Below are 18,162 nucleotides of genomic sequence, written 5' to 3' on the forward strand. Positions count from 1 at the left end.
CGACTCCAAGCAGGGATACTAAAAATTTACAGCTATAGTTTTAAGCGTGCGGAAACTAATGACAGGCGATATCACCGAATTGAAGCAATTTCATCGTATCTTCCATCACTTTATTGAAAAATACTTTACTGACTGAAAAATGTATAGGTCCTCTCAACTGTGCAAGTTTACACGAACAGTATGCAAATTAGGGGCTTTTATAGACCGACACAAATTATGCTCACGCGTGGCTTTTTCATCACGAAACTTAAAACTTAATGATAATTCATCAGTATTAATATTTTTACTATTTCCTTCATTCATAAGTATGACAAGGTTGCTACCATGAAGAAGATTCACGACGTAGAATGAGAAGTACAGTATGTATTTTGGCAAGAGTAGAATGGAGAAGAGCACGGTATAGTTAAAACAAACTAAGGCCCTTGAAAAAGAATTAACTCGAAAGCTTTCTTATTTTCACAAAAGAACAATTTGTGATAGTTTGGTCTGATCCTCCGGTTGAGCATAGAGTTGAGAAGGGCGGTTGTCGGTAGGGTTTACGGTCAAGTCGCTCGAAACTTTTAGTGATGTCGCCCGAAATCCTGAGTCATGTCGCCCATTTTTTTATGACATGTAAAAACATAAAAGTGGCAAATCATGAGAAGGCGCTCAAGAGACCGATCAATCTAACAACCCTTTTGGTGTGGTATCCGATCAAGGTGTCCACGGACCAACTCGCCCATGCATAAAATCACTTCAACCATCAAGTGTTATGCATATCACTTGATTGACACTACAGTGACAAGGTAACCGATCAAGTCGCCCGAGAGTCATCTTGCCAGAAGTCATGTCGCCCGAAACCTGAGTAATGTTGCCCGAAATTTTAGTTATGTCGCCGAAAAAAAAGTCAAGTCACCCGAACAAAAAAACATTAAAAAGATCTGAGTTTCAGACTGTTAACAGGCAATAACGTTGAGAAATTCAGTTTTATCATTAAGGCGCTCTTTGTTTCCGACAACACTATGAAGATTTTTAAAGCGTTGTTCGTTCCTAACAACAAAGGGAAACGTTTTTCGTTTCCAACAACAAAATGCAGCGTTGTTCGTTTGCTATGTAATCGCTTCTTACTCACGGACGTTTCGTAAGCTTGAGAAACTTTTTCTTGGTTTCTAACAATACCATGAAAGCTTTGACTACACAGAAATCGATCGTATGCTCGGAATTGAAATATGTTTGAGTAACGATTCTTATAGCGTTGTTCGTTTCTAACAACAAAGGGAAGCGTTCTCCGTTTCTGACCAAAAAAATTAAGCGTTGTTCGTTTGGTAGGTACTCATTTCTTACTCACGGACATTTCGTAAGCTTGGGAAACTCTTTCTTGTTTCTTAAAATGCCATGAAGACTTTGACTACACAGAAATAGATAATATGGTCAGTGATTAAAATTTCTCAACGTTATTGCCTGTTAACAGTCTGAAACTCAGATCTTTTTAATGTCTGTTTCTTCGGGCGACTTGACTTTTTATTTCGGGCGACATAACTAAAATTTCGGGTAACATGACTCAGGTTTCGGGCGACATGAGTTCGGGCGAGATGACTCTCAGGCGATTTGACTGTAAACCCAGTGACAAGGGTAATAAGTCCATTACAGGATTACAGGATTACAGGATTACAGGATTACAACAAGATAAGTCTAGTTTAATCAACTGAGTGGCCACCGTAAAGAGTTTCAAAGCTGACGCTTTAAGCGTTAGCCTTTCGTCAGAGCGAATGACGAAGGGCTAACGCTTGGAACGTCAGCTTTGAAACTCTTTACGGTGACCAATTTACATTATCAACTCAGTTGATAAGCCCAAAACTACCTTGCTATACTTCCACACCGACGCAGCAACTTAGTTTCTTTAAAAACTTACCCCTTTACATTATCAACTCAGTTGATAATACTTAATAACCCGTAACTTTGTTGTTGGAGACGAACAACACTTTTAGTGTCGTTACTCAAACATATTTCAATTTTCGCCATTGGATCGTTCTCTGTGTAGTCGAAGTCTTCATGGTGTTGTCGGAAACGAACAACGCGTCAGTGATAAAGATTTCTCAACTTCATTGCCTATTAGTAAGTCTGATCTTTCAAGTTATTTTTTTCTTCAAGCGACATGTCTCGGGATTTCGACTGACATGACTCCGGTCTCGTGCAACATGACTTCGGGCGAGATGACTTTCGGAATGACTGACGGGATGCCTTTAGTGATGATTAGCGACAAACTGAGCGTAGTTTATCATAAGAATCAAGTAAGAACGACAAAAACAACAAATCACACACAGAGACAACACACACACTCACACCCAGACTATGAATACGATCAAGTCAGGTTCGTATTGAGCAAAGTGCCTTTTTAAAGGGGATGTTAGATGTTACATTGCGAACGATAGACATTAGTCACTCCACTTGCATCGACGTAGGCAACCTTAATTTCATTTTCTTTTTTTACTTTTATAAGGCGGGTAAAACTGATGTAGGAAAATTTTTTCTTGGAGTTATGTTGCCATTAACTTCTCTTTTCTCAGCCATTCTTGGTCCCTTTTGATTTAAACCTTTCATTTCGGGTTAACAGGTTATTATTTACGTGCTGAGAGATCGAGGTAGTTTGATCATTTGTCGTTTCTGTCATGTTATAGACTTTATTATTATTGAGGCAAAGGCCACAGGTCTTCTAATACGTTGCACCAAGATTCGTTACAACGAGACTTTGTTCCATTTAATTACCTGTTAATTTGCCGGGCTGAAGAACACCACTCGCAACTGACGAGGATGCGCCTCACTTACAGGCTGGTTAAGTATAGAGTTCATTATATTTAAGACAGCCCACAATTATTGAGTTCATTCCTGTTTATTATTGAGGTTTCTAACGTGACTACGCATATTCTTCTACGTGAAAACATGTCGTGCATAAAAACAGTAATCCCACAGAAAACTGAAACATTTAGAGGCAAGAGCCCACTAGTTGATTTACTGGTGTAATAGCTGTTTGGGTTTCGAATGAATACGTTAAATGGAGATCCATCAATCGCCTTCGATTCGTTATTCGCAAACTTTTTTAGTTTCCTCCCAAGATCTCCGGTTGTTTATTGCGATGGTAAATCAATATGAAATACAACTGACTGCTTAAATAAGTTGGTTTCTTGCTCAACTGAAGCAATGCGAAAGATAAGTAATATATTTCTTCATTGAGTAGTGGTACCACTCTTTAAACCGTCTTACGAAATGGAAATTGTATTTTAAAATTGCTTTAAGTCTAGAGTACAAACGTAACAGTAATCTCACAGCTACATCAACTGACGAAGTCCGCCATCCGAGAATCAAAGTACCCATATGCATCAGCTTTAAAGAGCCATCCTGTAAGACTACAAAGTGTAATGAGGATGCGTTTCGCATCTGAAGAGATTCTGCAGATTCAGTTGCGGGTGTAGTTTTTACTGCACATCTCCTTTTAACTGTCGACTTGTAAGTGCAACCTTTTCTCCTGGTTTAAAGGCCGGCATTCCTAAGTAAGGGCAACTAGCACAGCGGAAGGCATCTCCCAAGTAGCACTATTAAAACAAAGAGAAAGACATCACACTAAGGCCTCATTCATTATCTTTGATAAAAGATATCACTGTGTACCATTGAATCTGAACCAGGAATTAGTCAGATGAGGATACTCATTCAAACACTGCACTACCACTCATCTCCAGTCTCCCTAAAATCTCCAATGCACTAGCGCCCTAAACTCTTATTGTAGACGTGTTAAGGGTCCAAATGTGACTTCTCTTGCACAATCACCTGTTAGTCTAACCCCAGCATGAACTTGTGTTTGTGTGACTCAAGCCAATAACCACAAAATATTATTAAACATTTCCTTACAGACTTATTTGTATAAGAATGAATATGACCCCATTTTAAGACTGTTTTTTTAAATAGAAGGCGACGTGGGAAAATGGGGTGGAAACCAGGAGAAATTTATGTTAGTCAGTGCTTTCCATTTTCCAAAAAGGGAGGACTCACACTCCCACATGACGATGTCACAGTTTTCTTTGCTGGCATCTTTCCTTGTTCAAGTTCCTCAGCCAAACCGCATGTGCTGCAAGTGAACAAGACCAAACCACTGTGAGGCAGATGGTAAGTACAGTTGTGATGAACAACATGCCTTTGGGACTTACATTCATAAAAAGTACAAAAAAAAAGGACCCCTGAAATTTTGTAAATTGATGCAACAGTGACCAAAGGAAAAGGTTTAAAGAAATGTAAAAACTTTGTATTAGTCATGTTTTCAGGTTTATACTTTTGGTAATTACCATAATGACTCCTTCAGCCCCCCCAAAATTCCCTTGTTATCGTCATTGAGAATCATTCTTGAGCCCTTTTCTAAAAACATATTACTTAAAAATATTTGAGAGATACCATGCAACATACCAATTCTTGCAAGCTTTTTTCTTGCCTGCCTTATTTGTACCACAATCACCTGTAATGCAATGTCATAAGCAAGCAGCTCAATTCAAATACCTCTGCTCTACCCTCTAAACAAAAATCCAAACACAGCGTCCTGTAGTGAACATCACTGATCATCAATTATCCAGTGAGACCAGTAACAATAAGTATTTTCACACATTTTTTAAAAAGTAATATGCAATATATATTATTCATCCTACACATAAGAAGGAGTAAAACACACTTTTAAGTGATGCAGGATCTGGTTTTCTTAAATCTTCCTCATCAAGAAGAGTGTCTGAATCAAGAATATCCTATGAAAGGAATAAAATTATGATGATAACCACAATTCATGGAGAAACATTTATCCAGAAACCAGTGAATGATATTTGACAAATTGGAACCATTTTCAGATAATTAATTTTAATAACAAAGACACATCCTCAAATGCTGTATGAATAACTTACTATCTCTTCATCATCAATATCTTGTGCTGATAAAGTCCAAATCTTGGTCACATTTTCATCTTTGACCTTTGGCTTCAAAGCTGTTAAATAAATAGTCAAATTACAGAGGACAAAATTGGAACAAAAACATGCAATTAAAGAAATTTGCCTAATCTTATGCAAAGCACCTGACAAACTTTAGAATGATAACAACGACAATGTTAAGAAACCTCTCTGTTTCATGATTAGTTAAAACTGGACAAAAGTGGAAAGTAGGGAAATAAATACAGCCACACAAACACAGGAAGGAGATGATGAGTGAACAGATTACAGGGACATATGATGAAATTGTCACCAGTAAGAGCAAAATCATGTTATTTTTTAATTCCCACAATTACTTTCAAATTAACCAAGGTAACAATCTAAGTTTTGATTAAAAATTTTTCCTTAGTTTAAATTTTCAACTAAAGAGAAATGTGCACAACAGCAAATATTGAATCTGAATACTGACCAGCCTTTGATCTGAAAGAAAGTGGAAGTTGTGAACTAGCTCCTACATCAAAACTTGGTTTGAAAGCAGAGATCTAAAACAAAATCAGATACATCCTAAGATATTTATCAACAAACCAATAATTAAAGAAACTGGCTAAGCATACACTCTGTTTCTGTTTCCTTTGAGAAAAATAAGTGAAACATACCACAATACAAACTATACATAGGGCACTTGACTTACCTGAATGACTTTCCCATCTCCAAATTTCTCCTTGAAAGCAGTGCTCTCATCTGCACTCAAATTCAGTTCTTTTGGCTGTAGAGGAAAGTTGTTTTGATATGTAAATAAAATTACTGGATGAACCTCCTCCTAGCTATTTGAAACCAGATCTAAACCATGATAGAGCAAGGGAAATGGGAAAGGAGACTCAACACACAAAACCTCTATACTGCTTTCTTTGTTTATATCCATTCATTTTGAAAAAATAAAAAAGTAAAAAGTCCAAAAGGAAGTCACAACACCCAACTGTGAGGAACTTTATTGTTAAAATTGAAAGCATTTACAGTACTTACTACTGAAATATCAACAAATCCAGAAAGTTTCAGCGCAGATATTAGTTTTTCAGAAGGCCTCAGATCTCCACTTGTTCCTGATGTGAAAGATTAAACATTTAGGGATAAAAAGACCTTTTCTTTTCCAAAAGTTAGACAAATGCAAATTACGTTTTCAACAGAGTATCCATGAACCAAATCCCAGAATACATTGTTAGTTTTAATGTTACAGGGTAAAGTTGTGTAAGAATAATACTTAAAATCAAATCATTTTTGTAATTCAATTTATTATGCTAGCAATGTACATAAAACTTTTCTTGTAATCATAAGACATATTCTTAGCATAGAGGCTTCAAAACATACAACAATGAGAGATCCCCTGTCAATCTGAAGGAATATTTCATTAAATACACCATTAGCAAGTGGTCAAGATAAGCACCATTGCACCAAGTTAAGTTCCTTGACCATATCCACAGCATAAACATACCTGCAGGCTCTGCAAGAGTTAACTTTCCACTGGGCTTTAAAATTCTACCAATTTCTGCCAGAGTGTCCAGGCCATGAACCAGGAAGGAAGGAAACATCATCCCAGATAAAACAACATCAAATGAAGATTCTGGATGAGATGCTGAAGGAAAAATTCATTTTGAACATTGTTAAAATGCTGTTAGAATACATCAGGCCATTAAACAAGTAATCAAAACTGTGCCAAGCTAACGGCCTCTCAGTTTCATTGAATATTAGTTTTTGGACTTGTGTTGACTTCACAGTATCCATTCATGCTAGTATCTTGAGAAAAAACTTAAAAAAGGAATTAAAACTTATCTCATCAATACATTTAGTCCTCAAGAGAAGATAACTACCCACATGACTGAGTGCCCTCTGTAACAAATCAATTAATCTACAATGTACAGTAGATTGACAGAAATTAACATTGGGTAGTCTTTATTCAATATTCTGATGTTACTCCAATTAATTATAGCCATCTTGACGGCTCACGATTTAATCTCATCAAGTACTCAATAACTAGTATTTGAATTACTTACTATTTTCTCTATATTTAACTTCAGGCATACTACGTAATAATTAGAGGCGATCCCATTGCGATTCATGTCTTGATATAAAATGTCTCATTTAACAGAAGATCGCACATCATATCAAAGTGAATTTCTAGGCATGGTTCTTTTGAAATCGAAAACCCCACCTATCAAGAAATAAATCGGCCGAAATCGTTTGACGATAATATCGAATAACTTGGGAATCATTATGACTCATCAGAACATCTTAAAATACTTACATAACTTCAGTCTTTCCTCATTCTCGACGGCAACAATACCCGTAGATCCAACTGAAGAGTTTAAATGAACCACGAGCTCTTCTATCTTCTTCGGAGGAGCAATTCCTGACCAAATAACAAGAATACGCTGACCCTGTTCCATCTCATCTATCTCGGCCATTTTGACTCATTCGTTCTCTGTACTTTTCGTGTATCACTTACATGAATATATGAATGTGCTACATACGAATCCCGCTTATCTCAATCCCAGACCTATCGGCCCAACGATTGAGAAATTATCCTGGGAACAAAGCTCATTTGGACTAGGACATTTTGTGCCCCATAGACATATATGTTTTGGTAAAACCAACATGGCGGACGTTGAGGGAAATTTGTGCAACGAAGTAAATGTTGCTGAAAGCAAGCGGGCCGGTAAAAGGAAAGCAAAACAAACTACAAAGAAACAAAGAAAGGTCTGTTTTACTTAAATCGTATACATACATACATGTGGACATAGATATCATTGATATGGGAAAAAAAACGATAAATACTGTCAGTAGATAGCCTGAGATGAGATTATGTTAAGATTACCATCTTTGTTTTGAGTAAGAGCCGGCGGCAGGGTTCTCCTTATCAGGCGGTAACTGGTAAAATTTACCGCTTGCAAGAGCACTTATTACTGCCTGCAAACGCTCAGAACCCTAAAAAAAATACGCATTTATGGTGAGCTAATCTGGTAAGAAAGTGTAATAACAAGCCAACCGTGTGCACTATTATAGATCTACGTGTGCTCTAGTTAGCTAACACTGACTGTTACCTTTCGAATTTCGAAGCAAGAGTGATTTTTCGCGGGCTTTCTGCTAAATCTCATGACATTTGTCAGTTCTCTACACGTGCAAATGTGGTGTCGTTTAGTTTCTGTCCAGTAACAAGAGGTCACGAAGAGTGGCTGCTGAGCTTTACAAGAATTTTAGGGGTAAACAAAACAAAGGTTACGTACTAGCGATGGAAAACATATTCTGGCACATCCAGCCAATTGCCAGAAATAACTAGTCTTCATCATGTAATTCTACTTGAAATGTGTTTCAGACAATGGTTTGAAAGAAGCCTTGAAATAAAATCTCTCAGCACTGTAAAAGTTCTGAATTTGAGACGATTAGAACACGAATTCAGCTATTCAATGTGATTTGATTTCATAGCGATGCAATTCGTAGCTGACACTGCTGATTTTCCAGCAATATACCATGTAAGTGATGCCAAAGATATCACCTGAAATCGAAGGGAGACCAGTTTACATCATAAGCAGTTTGGAAAGGGCATAGTCAAACATAATGCTTTTAAACAAAATTTTACTTTGTTTTGTTCAACCTCTGAACCTAAAGGTGTATTGTTCACATTATTGATTTTTCGCTGGAAAATTTTTGACAGGCACAATGTACTGTATGCTTCAGAAAATGACAAAGTTGAGAATGATCAGTCACCTGAAGCTGCAAATGTGCTTTACTGGTTTGAAAAGGTCCCTCACCTGTTGTGCTGGAAACTAGGGAGAACCCTGTAAGAGCTGTTTGTTTACCTAAGTATGTGTCTCTGAGTCAAGAAGAACTGACTCCACATCCCGTTTTCTTTGTCACCTGGAAGTATGGAGCTTCTAAAAATTTTCAAACAGTTAAAAGATTATTTATATTAATCCCAGGCTACTCAGGCAAGGAAAGTTACAAACAGTGGGGTAATGGGTTTTTAAAAACAATTTTTCTGTGAATTTGAATAATCTGGCTTACTGTATTTTGATTCAGGCTCCAATGCCAGAGGGTATGGTTTTATGATTATGCATTGATGTACTTTGTATAATAACAGTCAGTGACTTTGTATTCTTAAATTTGGTTATATTTTCCATAAAGTTTGAATTTTATTTGCAGTCATGATTTTTCTTTTGCAGATGCAATATTTGGCAGGGGCTGATCAACTTTAATTCTGTTTTGGCAAAATTTAGACTCAAAAGCATAAACCAAAGATCTTAAGTCCTTTATTTGGCTTTCTTCTCCCCCCTTATGACATTCAAGTTAAAGGAGGAGGTGTTCAATACATATTGGATTCATTTCTAGCTGCAACATGATTGATTATTCTTAACTTGGTTTGAAGCACATTCACCTTGTTAATTCAGTTGATTTACAATTGAATAATTTCCCCATTTTCTCATTGATTTTGACAGTGTAGTAAGTATAGCTGTATTATTTTCTGGTCACTTTCTTTAATTTAGAAAGCTATCAAAGTTGAAAAAAACACCAAGAGTGCGGGATTTGATAAAGAAATATTCCTTGAAACCACATGTTTTGTAAGAAATGGTGAGTATTAAATACAGTCTTGACTGATTTTGCAATGGAAGGCTTACTGTTGTTTCTGGCCGTTGATGTCTCAATCAGTTGAAAGTTTTAACTTCCCTTTCAGTAACCCATGGGTATTTGACTGTTGTCTGTGCCTGAGAGGTGGGGAATTTGAAAAGAATCGTCAAGTCTTTCTATCAGAATACATGTGTTTTATCTTTTGATATGGAGGTCTTTTAAGGTGAATAGTTCACTTTCATGAGCCATAGACTCGGAGAAAAAGGTCTATGCCAAGGTCTTGGTTATTGTGTGGAAAGTCACAGTTGGTGATTTTGCCTTTTACATGAAAAATTGACTATTAACCCTTTTCACCTTAACATCAGTATGCATATTCTCTATTCTGTTCTATATACATTTCCTAAGGTTCTGAAAAGGAGAATTTGTTTAATAGGGAAGAGTTTTTTTTAGTTGTTGGCATTTGAACACAATTTTGGTGCAGGGGGGTGGAAATTTAAATGAATTTTAAACACTAGGTGAAACAGAGTGGTCAGATTACTTGCACCAGTGGATAAACTGCATCTTGAAAACAAGACTGTTGTGAAAATCATGAAAGAAATAGCTCTTGAGGCCACAAATTTAGAGACAAATTAGGAATTATTATTTGAATGCTATTGTTTGGAATCTATTTTGTTGGAATGTGGGTATTACATGTATGTTCAGGACTCCTCTTAAACTTTTTCCATAGTTTGATTTAATGATCACGCCATCAGTAATACTATTAGGTGTTTCTTTGGATCTAGATGTATATAACCTGGGCTTTGAATCTGTAGACCAAATTTTTCTGTTGTAGATATTAATCTCTGGAGTTATTGCCTTTACTTTGTGTGTTTTAGGTTTGCGATGTGTCTATCCTTATTATTTCACTTTCACTACCTTCTGCAAGGGACGCTGGGTAGGCCGTAGCTTGATTGATGTGTTTAAAGAAGAATTTCGTTCTGAAACACAGGAATACTATGTGAGTATTGAATATTGGATGCACCTCTTTTAAAACCAGTGTCAGTAACAATGGTATGATCTCAGTGAGCCCATAATACATATTTTGATCATTGAGTGGCAATTACTGGTAATTAATTTTCTCAGTGATTCCTTGTCTGCTGTAAGACTACAGTCTATATCATCCCTCCCTAATTGTCTGTGTGTGGCTTGAACACTCTGATAATTCTTGTTACCAACATTCTAGCATCCTTTACAAAAATTGCAAGGATTCAGTTTAGACATACACATGCTCCTTTCATTTCAACTGAAACATAACTCTCTTTGAAAAACAATTTAGGATTACTGAGTTGTTTTTTGGAATCATAATTTAATGCTGTAGCTTTGTTCTTTTGATTGTTTATTCCTTTCTCTTTTGCACATTTGCAGTGTTCCTGTGTTTTACATTTTGTTCATATATTTCTAGGGCTTTCTTTAAACTAGATTATCATTAAAGAGAAGCAGAAGAGAGATCACATTAGCCTTTGAATAAATGTACTTTTATCAATTTTTTCTCACAGGAGAAGGCAATAAAAGCTGGAAAAATAACAGGTTTGAAGTCATTTATTTCTCTTTTGAAGTCTGTTGTTAGTAATAACAAAGTAATAGTTACTACTATTTCATTGACAACTGGTCAAAATTTACCATAACTCTAGTAAATATCATATATGTAAGAGGGAAAGGGACAGTTTCATCAAGGGGACATTTACTATCAACAGTTTTGCCATTTAAAACAACATGTATTTGTTTGCTATAGGAACCTTTTAGGAACACTGAACTGTACAGTGTACAGTAGCTTATGATGAAGGTGATTGGCTAGTAGAGGAAATAAATGGGGGAAGCTAGGGTCTCAAATCCATTTTCAGTGTCTGCTCATATGTTCTACAAACCTTTTAAGTTTTATATAACACACATTTTTCCACTGTCTTCCTGCAGTGAATGGTGAAATAACACTTCAAAGTAAAATTCTTAAAGACAATGATGTGATTTGCAACAAAGTCCACAGGTTTGATTTTTGCGTCCTTACTTTTTTCACTTTATTCCTCTCTGTTTCCTATAAATTTTGATTCTCATAATTCTATATCTGTTTGTCTATTGATTGAATACTCATAATGATTTTTATTTTCAACAGACATGAACCTCCTGTAACAGGGAATCCTATAAAGATAATTGCTTTAACAGATGAAGTTGTTGTTCTTGATAAACCCTCTTCAATTCCGGTGTGAATAAATTCTCTTTTGTGGAAAAATTTGTTTTATTTTTAGATAAGCTTATGGAGAACCACAGGGAAACTTTGTTTACTTTATAAAGTAGATATCCTACAGATTACAGACAACCCATGTTGATATGCTTAATTGTTATATAGAAACTACAATATATGCTCCTGAATTTGAAAATTTTACAATGATTTATGTTGCATCAATCTTCATTTTCTAAATTTCATAATCACTGTTAAAGTGGCTCATTGTATTCCGCAACCTTTATTTCAAATGTTTGGCCCCCAATTCTTGACACTTCCTTTCTTTGTATTTTGGTCTTTGTATTTTGTGTACTGTGCTTTAAAAAAGCAGGTGTTTTATCAGTATAAAGGATGTTTAAAGTGGTGAGACTGTGCATGCTTCCCTCCACAACTACATGTGTAGGTTAAGGAAAAATTCCAGGAATATTGTTCATGTCAGGGAATTTATAATGATCTTCAGAAATCAAATCTGTTTCTCTTGACTCAAAGAACTATTTTTTGTGTTTGTTTGTGTACAATTTCCTCTATGTTTGAATTTGAGGACATTTTTCTTAAATTTCCCATATGAAAGAGTGATTGAATGAATTGGCATTAATTTCAAATGCATTGGTTAAGACAAGCATTACTTCCCTTTAACAAGGTATAAATAATAACAGTTACCTTGAATAGGCTGAATTGCTTATATATATTTCACAGTAAATGTTATAAAATGCTTAGATCCATGGAGGCAATTAATAAAACTTAACCATTTGACCTTACATTGCTAATATGATCCCAAGGTACATCCCTGTGGAAGATACAGGCACAACACTGTTGTGTTCCTTCTTGGAAAGGAGTTTGGATTGAAAAATCTTTTTAGTAAGTTTTTACCATAATGATGTAGTCAGTTTGTGGCTTGTTTTATTATATTTTGTAGTTAGCACATTCTGACATTAAGAAATGCAATGACAACTGTTTATGTGAAGATTATAACTGTTTCCAATGTTACTTTGCTTCCTTTCTCACAGCAATCCACCGTATTGACCGTCTCACTTCAGGAATTTTGATGTTTGCAAGGTCTGTGCCCATACTAATTTTAGATCCTGATAACTTAGAGTGTATGCCATAAAATTGGGGGGGTAAGTCCCCCTTCCTCCTTTGGCCAGCTATTTCCTTTAATAGAACTACTTTGCATTAAATAGAGAACAGGAAGAAGACAGTGGGATGATCTCTTACCAATAAATTTAATGATGTGAAAATGAAAATTATTGATTAACATTGACTGTGTAATCGAACTGATTGACAACTTTCTTTTCTAATGTTGATTAAATAAACTATTTGCAACATTACTGCAATAAGATTTCACAAGAGGGGTTCTTTGGAAGAATGCCATTTAGGGCATTTTTACAAAGGGGAGGGGGATTGTATCCTGTGGCCCAGGCTCACAAGCAGGATTTTTTGGTTTTTAACCAAAAAGTCTGTACATTTCCTTATTATAAGTTGAAAGGATGCAGGTATTAAGTTGAAATTATGTGATCTCATGTGATCAAGGTCTTGGAGAAGAGAGTACTCTTGCCATGTTAACAATGAATGGCCAGTTGCTTGAATGCAGAAATGTGTTATCAACTTATTGAAATGTAATGCAGAAGTTTTGATTCTTATATTGAAAAGTGATAAGAGCCACATTTTTAGTATATATACGTATATATATATATCTTTGTATTTTCTTGTAATAATTATCATGATTATGCAAAAAAAAAATCACCATACAATCTTTGTTGTGGTTTGACAGAACACTGTCAAAGGCTCAAGAGCTTGAGAGTCAAGTGAGAAACAGACAAATAGAGAAGGAATACATAAGTAGAGTGCAAGGAGAATTTCCAAGGTGATGTGCTTTCTTTTTTAATGAAGAGAGGCATTGTTTGATTCAAGACCTAGTTTTCTACACATTTATACAGAACTGCATCTTCATTTGAAAGAAGACTCAATAATATGCTCTAGTCAAATTGGTGGCATCCAAAGTTGAATTTTTAACACATGTGAAGACAATTTTCTTATGGCCTGGACACACTTTCAAACCTTAGAACAAAGTTGTAAGGAAATTTTTGATGAATTTTTTTTATTAGCACAGTTAAAAATTATATGATCTCTGGAGCAAACTTCTCTTTGAAAGAGGGGAGGAGCAAAAGCTTAGGGAGTAGGAAGGAAATATCTTCTGAGAGGAGGGATGCACTGCCTGGCTAAAAAAAGCAATAGAAAGTCTGAAGGGGAAGTGTAAGAGAAGTGAACTGCAACAGGGAGATCTGATATCACATGCACTTTTCTAGCCCAAGGTTATTTCTGCATCATTCTTTACATCATATTCAGCTTCAGAGTGTAACTCCATGTACCAATACATGGATCTTAAAACAGTGTAAGTTCTCAATTGATATTCAAATAGAAAGGTCATTTTTCACCTCATATCATCAATTGTTAAGGTTAAGTGATTGCTTAGACAGAGAAGTTTTAAACGTTCACGTTGTGTTTTCAGTGAGGAAGTCCTATGTGAGGAGCCAATAAAAGTTGTTTCACACAAGATTGGTGTGTGTCGAGTGAGTAAAAATGAGGGCAAGCCGTGTAAAACTGTTTTCAAAAGGCTTACCTATGACGGAAAGACAAGTATTGTGAAAAGTAAGTAATACTTGTGCAAATATACCAAGTAATGTATTAAGTTTTTTCTAAGAGCTGAATTGTTCAAAAGTTCATTTACCTCTTCATTTATAGAATGGGAATAAAAGCTACTATAAAAATTTGCTTTGAATTGAATATCGTCATCAATACAAAATTACTCAGAACCCAAGTGTTTATAGTTCAGTTACAGCCAAATAGCCTATTAGTAAACAGACTTGTTACCCACCGGTATTGATTAAACAACCCAGAGAATTGATAAGTTAATTTCACAACTTCAAATTTACTTCTGTTAAATTGTGGTTGGTGAGGATTTTCTTTTGTTTAGTAAAACTGTTTTTGCCCTTGGCAAATCGACTTCCTCTCTAAACTGTTATCATGCTGAAGGAGTTAATCTCTAAACAACCTGGTTGCGATGGCTCGTTGCTACTAAATACTACAATTAATTCAAACTAAATGGGCTGTAAACGCTTTGATGTGTTGTGAAGGTTAGTTCTGGGAAGATATGGGCATTCACCAACTCACTTGACTGCACCACTAAATACATGTTTATAGTCCCCCACTCCTTTTTTTTCAGAAATGTTACGGAAAGAGTATTTGTTGTTGTTGTTGTTGTTGTTAGGTGTTCCACATACAGGCAGGATGCATCAAATCCGTGTTCATCTTCAGTGGCTTGGTTATCCAATTGTAAATGATCCAATATACAACCATCAGTCGTGGGGACCCCACAGGGGTAAGGGTGGGGTGTCAGACCACCTGGTCCAGCAGGTAACAACTACCTTTTTTTAGGTCAATCCTTCGTTTGATATATAAAGTATACTGAATATTTACTTAGTGTACGACCCATTGAAAGACAGACATATGGATGGCATCATCTTCGATAAAGTTTTTTCCTTTTAATGTATATGTAAAACAAACAGGTTCCTGTTCAATGCTACAGTACTTGGTTTTATTTTGTTACTTCTAAGACGTCCTATGTAGTAAGGACATCAGTGACACCCTCGCCTACGGCTCGTTTGCCACTTTTTCTTCGTAGTGCATTTTAACGTCAGTGATCTATGACTGAATAGATGAACTTCATCATGGAATTAATAGAAATTACCAGTGAGTGAAAAAGGTCTTTTCGAGTGCTTGATGATGGATTCCTTGGATTTGCAAGGACATTTTTTCCCAACTTTTTCTCGTGATTTCCATTGGTAGTACAATTCTGCTGGGATGGAAATTCAGGAACGTAATTCAACCGTTCTTGCACTTTTTTCACATCACAAATGGCCTCTAATTTCATAGTATTGTTTTTCTTGGTACTATAGGTAATAGCCGAGCTTTCTAAATCTCCAAACATTGTAAAGACTGAGAGCGGAACCTTTCGTGAAAATGACCTCTCGCGTCAACATCAACAAAACTCAACCAATGTGAAACACGAAGCAGTCACTATCGTTGAAAATGAATCACTGAAGCCTGTCTGTACCGGATGTAAAGATAGTGTCCCTGGGGAATCCCAGTCTTGTAAAGAAACAGAAGAGAAAAACACAGAACTGTATTATGACAAAGACTGTAGTGAATGCCAGATACAGAGGAGAGATCCAACTTCTGATGAACTCACCATGTGTTTACATGCTGTCTCTTACAAGGTGACTCACTAGAATGCGCCTAATCACCTGCTAGCCTTTTTTGTTACTAAAGTTAATTTTTTTATGAAGGACTGAAAGCACTTCAGGATTCCGTCTTTCTCTTTGATATTGGGGTTCATTTGCGAAAGAGATCGTCATTTTCGTGAATCGAATGTAGCATCATTTTGTTTGTTTGTTTTTTTTCATAACTTGTTCTTTCAAATCTATTTGGGTCGTACTTGGGCGAAAACTGCAGGTGGCTTGGATTTGAATTAGTCTCGAAATTTCCTTTTAACTTGAGTGTTGCTTCTTGGTTCGGATGTACGTGTATACCGCTAGAAATCACCTGAGTAAGGTTTTTCTTCTTACCTATGCATTGTGTTTATCTTAGGGGCCAGACTGGGAATTTAAGACAGACCTGCCAAGTTGGGCTAAAGAAGGAGTCAACTTTTCTGAAATCAGGCAAAACACGGAGCGGAATTGAACTTTTAAGCTGGTTAGGGTCGAAAGGAGGGGAAAAGCATTCCTCTTTCAAGACACGAAGCATGAGCTTGTGCTTGATGGCACACGACTTGATTTGTACCAAGATGGCTGTTCAGAAAATTGAAACCCTTTTTTAGTTATAATTAAACGTCACGCTCATGTCCACGAATTTAAAGTTTTCATTAAAAGAGTCATAGCAGTAGAGAATTTAGCCAACACCACAGAGATGATCGCTGGTTGTTGCCCACTTGAATCAATGAGAAATTTAAAGAAAAAAGTCCTAATGACGAATATTTTGTAAAGAGGCTCTTTACTTCTATCATGGACGAAAACCCCTTTCTCAGGCTAGAAGGTCACGCTAATAGGAAGAAACCAGCGGAAAACGTCAGGTGTGAAATTTCCTGAAAAGGATTCATGCTGAACGGCAGGGATCGGAACACTTCCTGGTTGGAGACAAAAAGTTCCTGTGGTACCAGGCTTGGGGGAGAATCACGGGTCAAAGGTGTGAAATGGTCTGTAAGACTTACAAAAAAGTCATTGATCTTGTTTGCAAGTAATTTGGTATTCATGGTATCCCTAAGAAACTGATGGACCACTTCTACTGGATGTCTTGGCCTGTGAGTGACTTTATTTGCCTCCACCACTTACTGAAATTGGTGGATTCCACTTGAGCAACTTTGTCATGATAGTAGTGATTTTTAGCTTTTGTGACCTTGCACTGGACCTTGTTCCTCTAAAATGTGTAATTCGCAGAGTCCTTTCCATGTCTGAGAAATGCAGATTGTCTTTTGCGAATCCAGGATTTCAGGTTTTTAGAGATCCAGGAACGGTCAGTTGGGTGTCTCTTAACTATTTTTCGTGGAAGGAAGGAATCCACAGCAGAAGTAAGTTCCATTATCAACAGCCTGAACTTGTCTTGACAAGACTCAGCATTAAGAACCGAGTACCAGTCTTCTCGGTCATCCAGCGTCCCAGCGCACGCCATGCAGTGTCGCACATATCACGTGACTCTATTTTTTTTTCGATGACCGGTTTGTGTCTGGATGATAACATTGGTCTGGCCAAGATGGTATAATGATCAGAGGATGCGACTTTGGGCAATTGCGATACACTGAACAACTTTGGTCTATTTGTGAAAAACCAGTCCAGCGTACCTGAGTCTCTAGTTTTGAAAGTGACAAGCTGCTTAAGCTGGTTGGCTTGAGATATATCTTTTGATTTAAATCCTGTCGTGTGATGACTAAAGTCGCCGGTAATTATAACCAGGGCATTTGGCTGGTCTTATAATAGCATGTCAAGATTTCTTTGAATGTGTTGCCGCAAAATCACATTCTCAGGTTCACGGTTCCTAGAAGAATGGCATATCACACCTAAGACAATTGATGTAATTTGCCTTGGTAAACCATGCGGCCTCGTTGATATCCAAATTGATTCGACTTCAGCTTGATTACAAAATTCTTGGAGTTTACATGGCACTTTGTGATCTAAATAAAATACACACTCCTCCCCCTCTAGTAATTCGATCCTTGTGAAATAGATTGTCACCAGGGATAGCGGCACAAGAGTCTGGCACACTCCTGCGGCTATACGGTCGATTGTGTAAATGACGAACGAGTCC

At 36.6% G+C, this 18,162-nt stretch overlaps 2 protein-coding genes across 4 annotated transcripts; one reads left to right on the plus strand and one right to left on the minus strand.

Moving 5' to 3' along the window:
• Nucleotides 1-2,853: 2,853 nt before the first annotated feature.
• On the minus strand, nt 2,854-7,431 carry LOC113675747 (anamorsin homolog). Its single transcript, XM_027192352.2, has 10 exons — nt 7,234-7,431; nt 6,424-6,564; nt 5,958-6,034; nt 5,626-5,700; nt 5,404-5,476; nt 4,914-4,993; nt 4,691-4,760; nt 4,432-4,480; nt 4,024-4,099; nt 2,854-3,569 (listed from the first exon to the last, which is right to left on the minus strand). Exons 1-10 carry the CDS (start codon nt 7,391-7,393, stop codon nt 3,453-3,455), a joined length of 918 nt encoding a protein of 305 aa, XP_027048153.2. The 5' UTR covers nt 7,394-7,431; the 3' UTR covers nt 2,854-3,452.
• A 103-nt stretch (nt 7,432-7,534) lies between these two features.
• Nucleotides 7,535-16,713, plus strand: LOC113675746 (pseudouridylate synthase RPUSD2). Of its 3 annotated transcripts, XM_089198828.1 has the most exons (14): nt 7,554-7,685; nt 9,470-9,554; nt 9,658-9,695; nt 10,427-10,548; nt 11,087-11,117; nt 11,502-11,571; nt 11,698-11,785; nt 12,585-12,663; nt 12,813-12,861; nt 13,577-13,669; nt 14,315-14,454; nt 15,074-15,219; nt 15,762-16,082; nt 16,453-16,713. In XM_089198828.1, exons 2-14 carry the CDS (start codon nt 9,538-9,540, stop codon nt 16,543-16,545), a joined length of 1,287 nt encoding a protein of 428 aa, XP_089054954.1. In that variant the 5' UTR covers nt 7,554-7,685; nt 9,470-9,537; the 3' UTR covers nt 16,546-16,713. The 3 variants fall into 3 exon arrangements, with proteins under 3 accessions (XP_027048149.2, XP_089054954.1, XP_027048151.2); XM_027192348.2 differs by lacking the exon at nt 9,658-9,695 and having other exon boundaries at nt 7,535-7,685; XM_027192350.2 differs by lacking the exon at nt 9,658-9,695 and having other exon boundaries at nt 7,557-7,685; nt 10,477-10,548.
• Nucleotides 16,714-18,162: the final 1,449 nt, after the last annotated feature.

Source organism: Pocillopora damicornis, chromosome 3, assembly GCF_964200805.1.
Source record: "Pocillopora damicornis chromosome 3, jaPocDami1.2, whole genome shotgun sequence".
Classification (NCBI taxonomy): Eukaryota; Metazoa; Cnidaria; class Anthozoa; order Scleractinia; family Pocilloporidae; genus Pocillopora; species Pocillopora damicornis.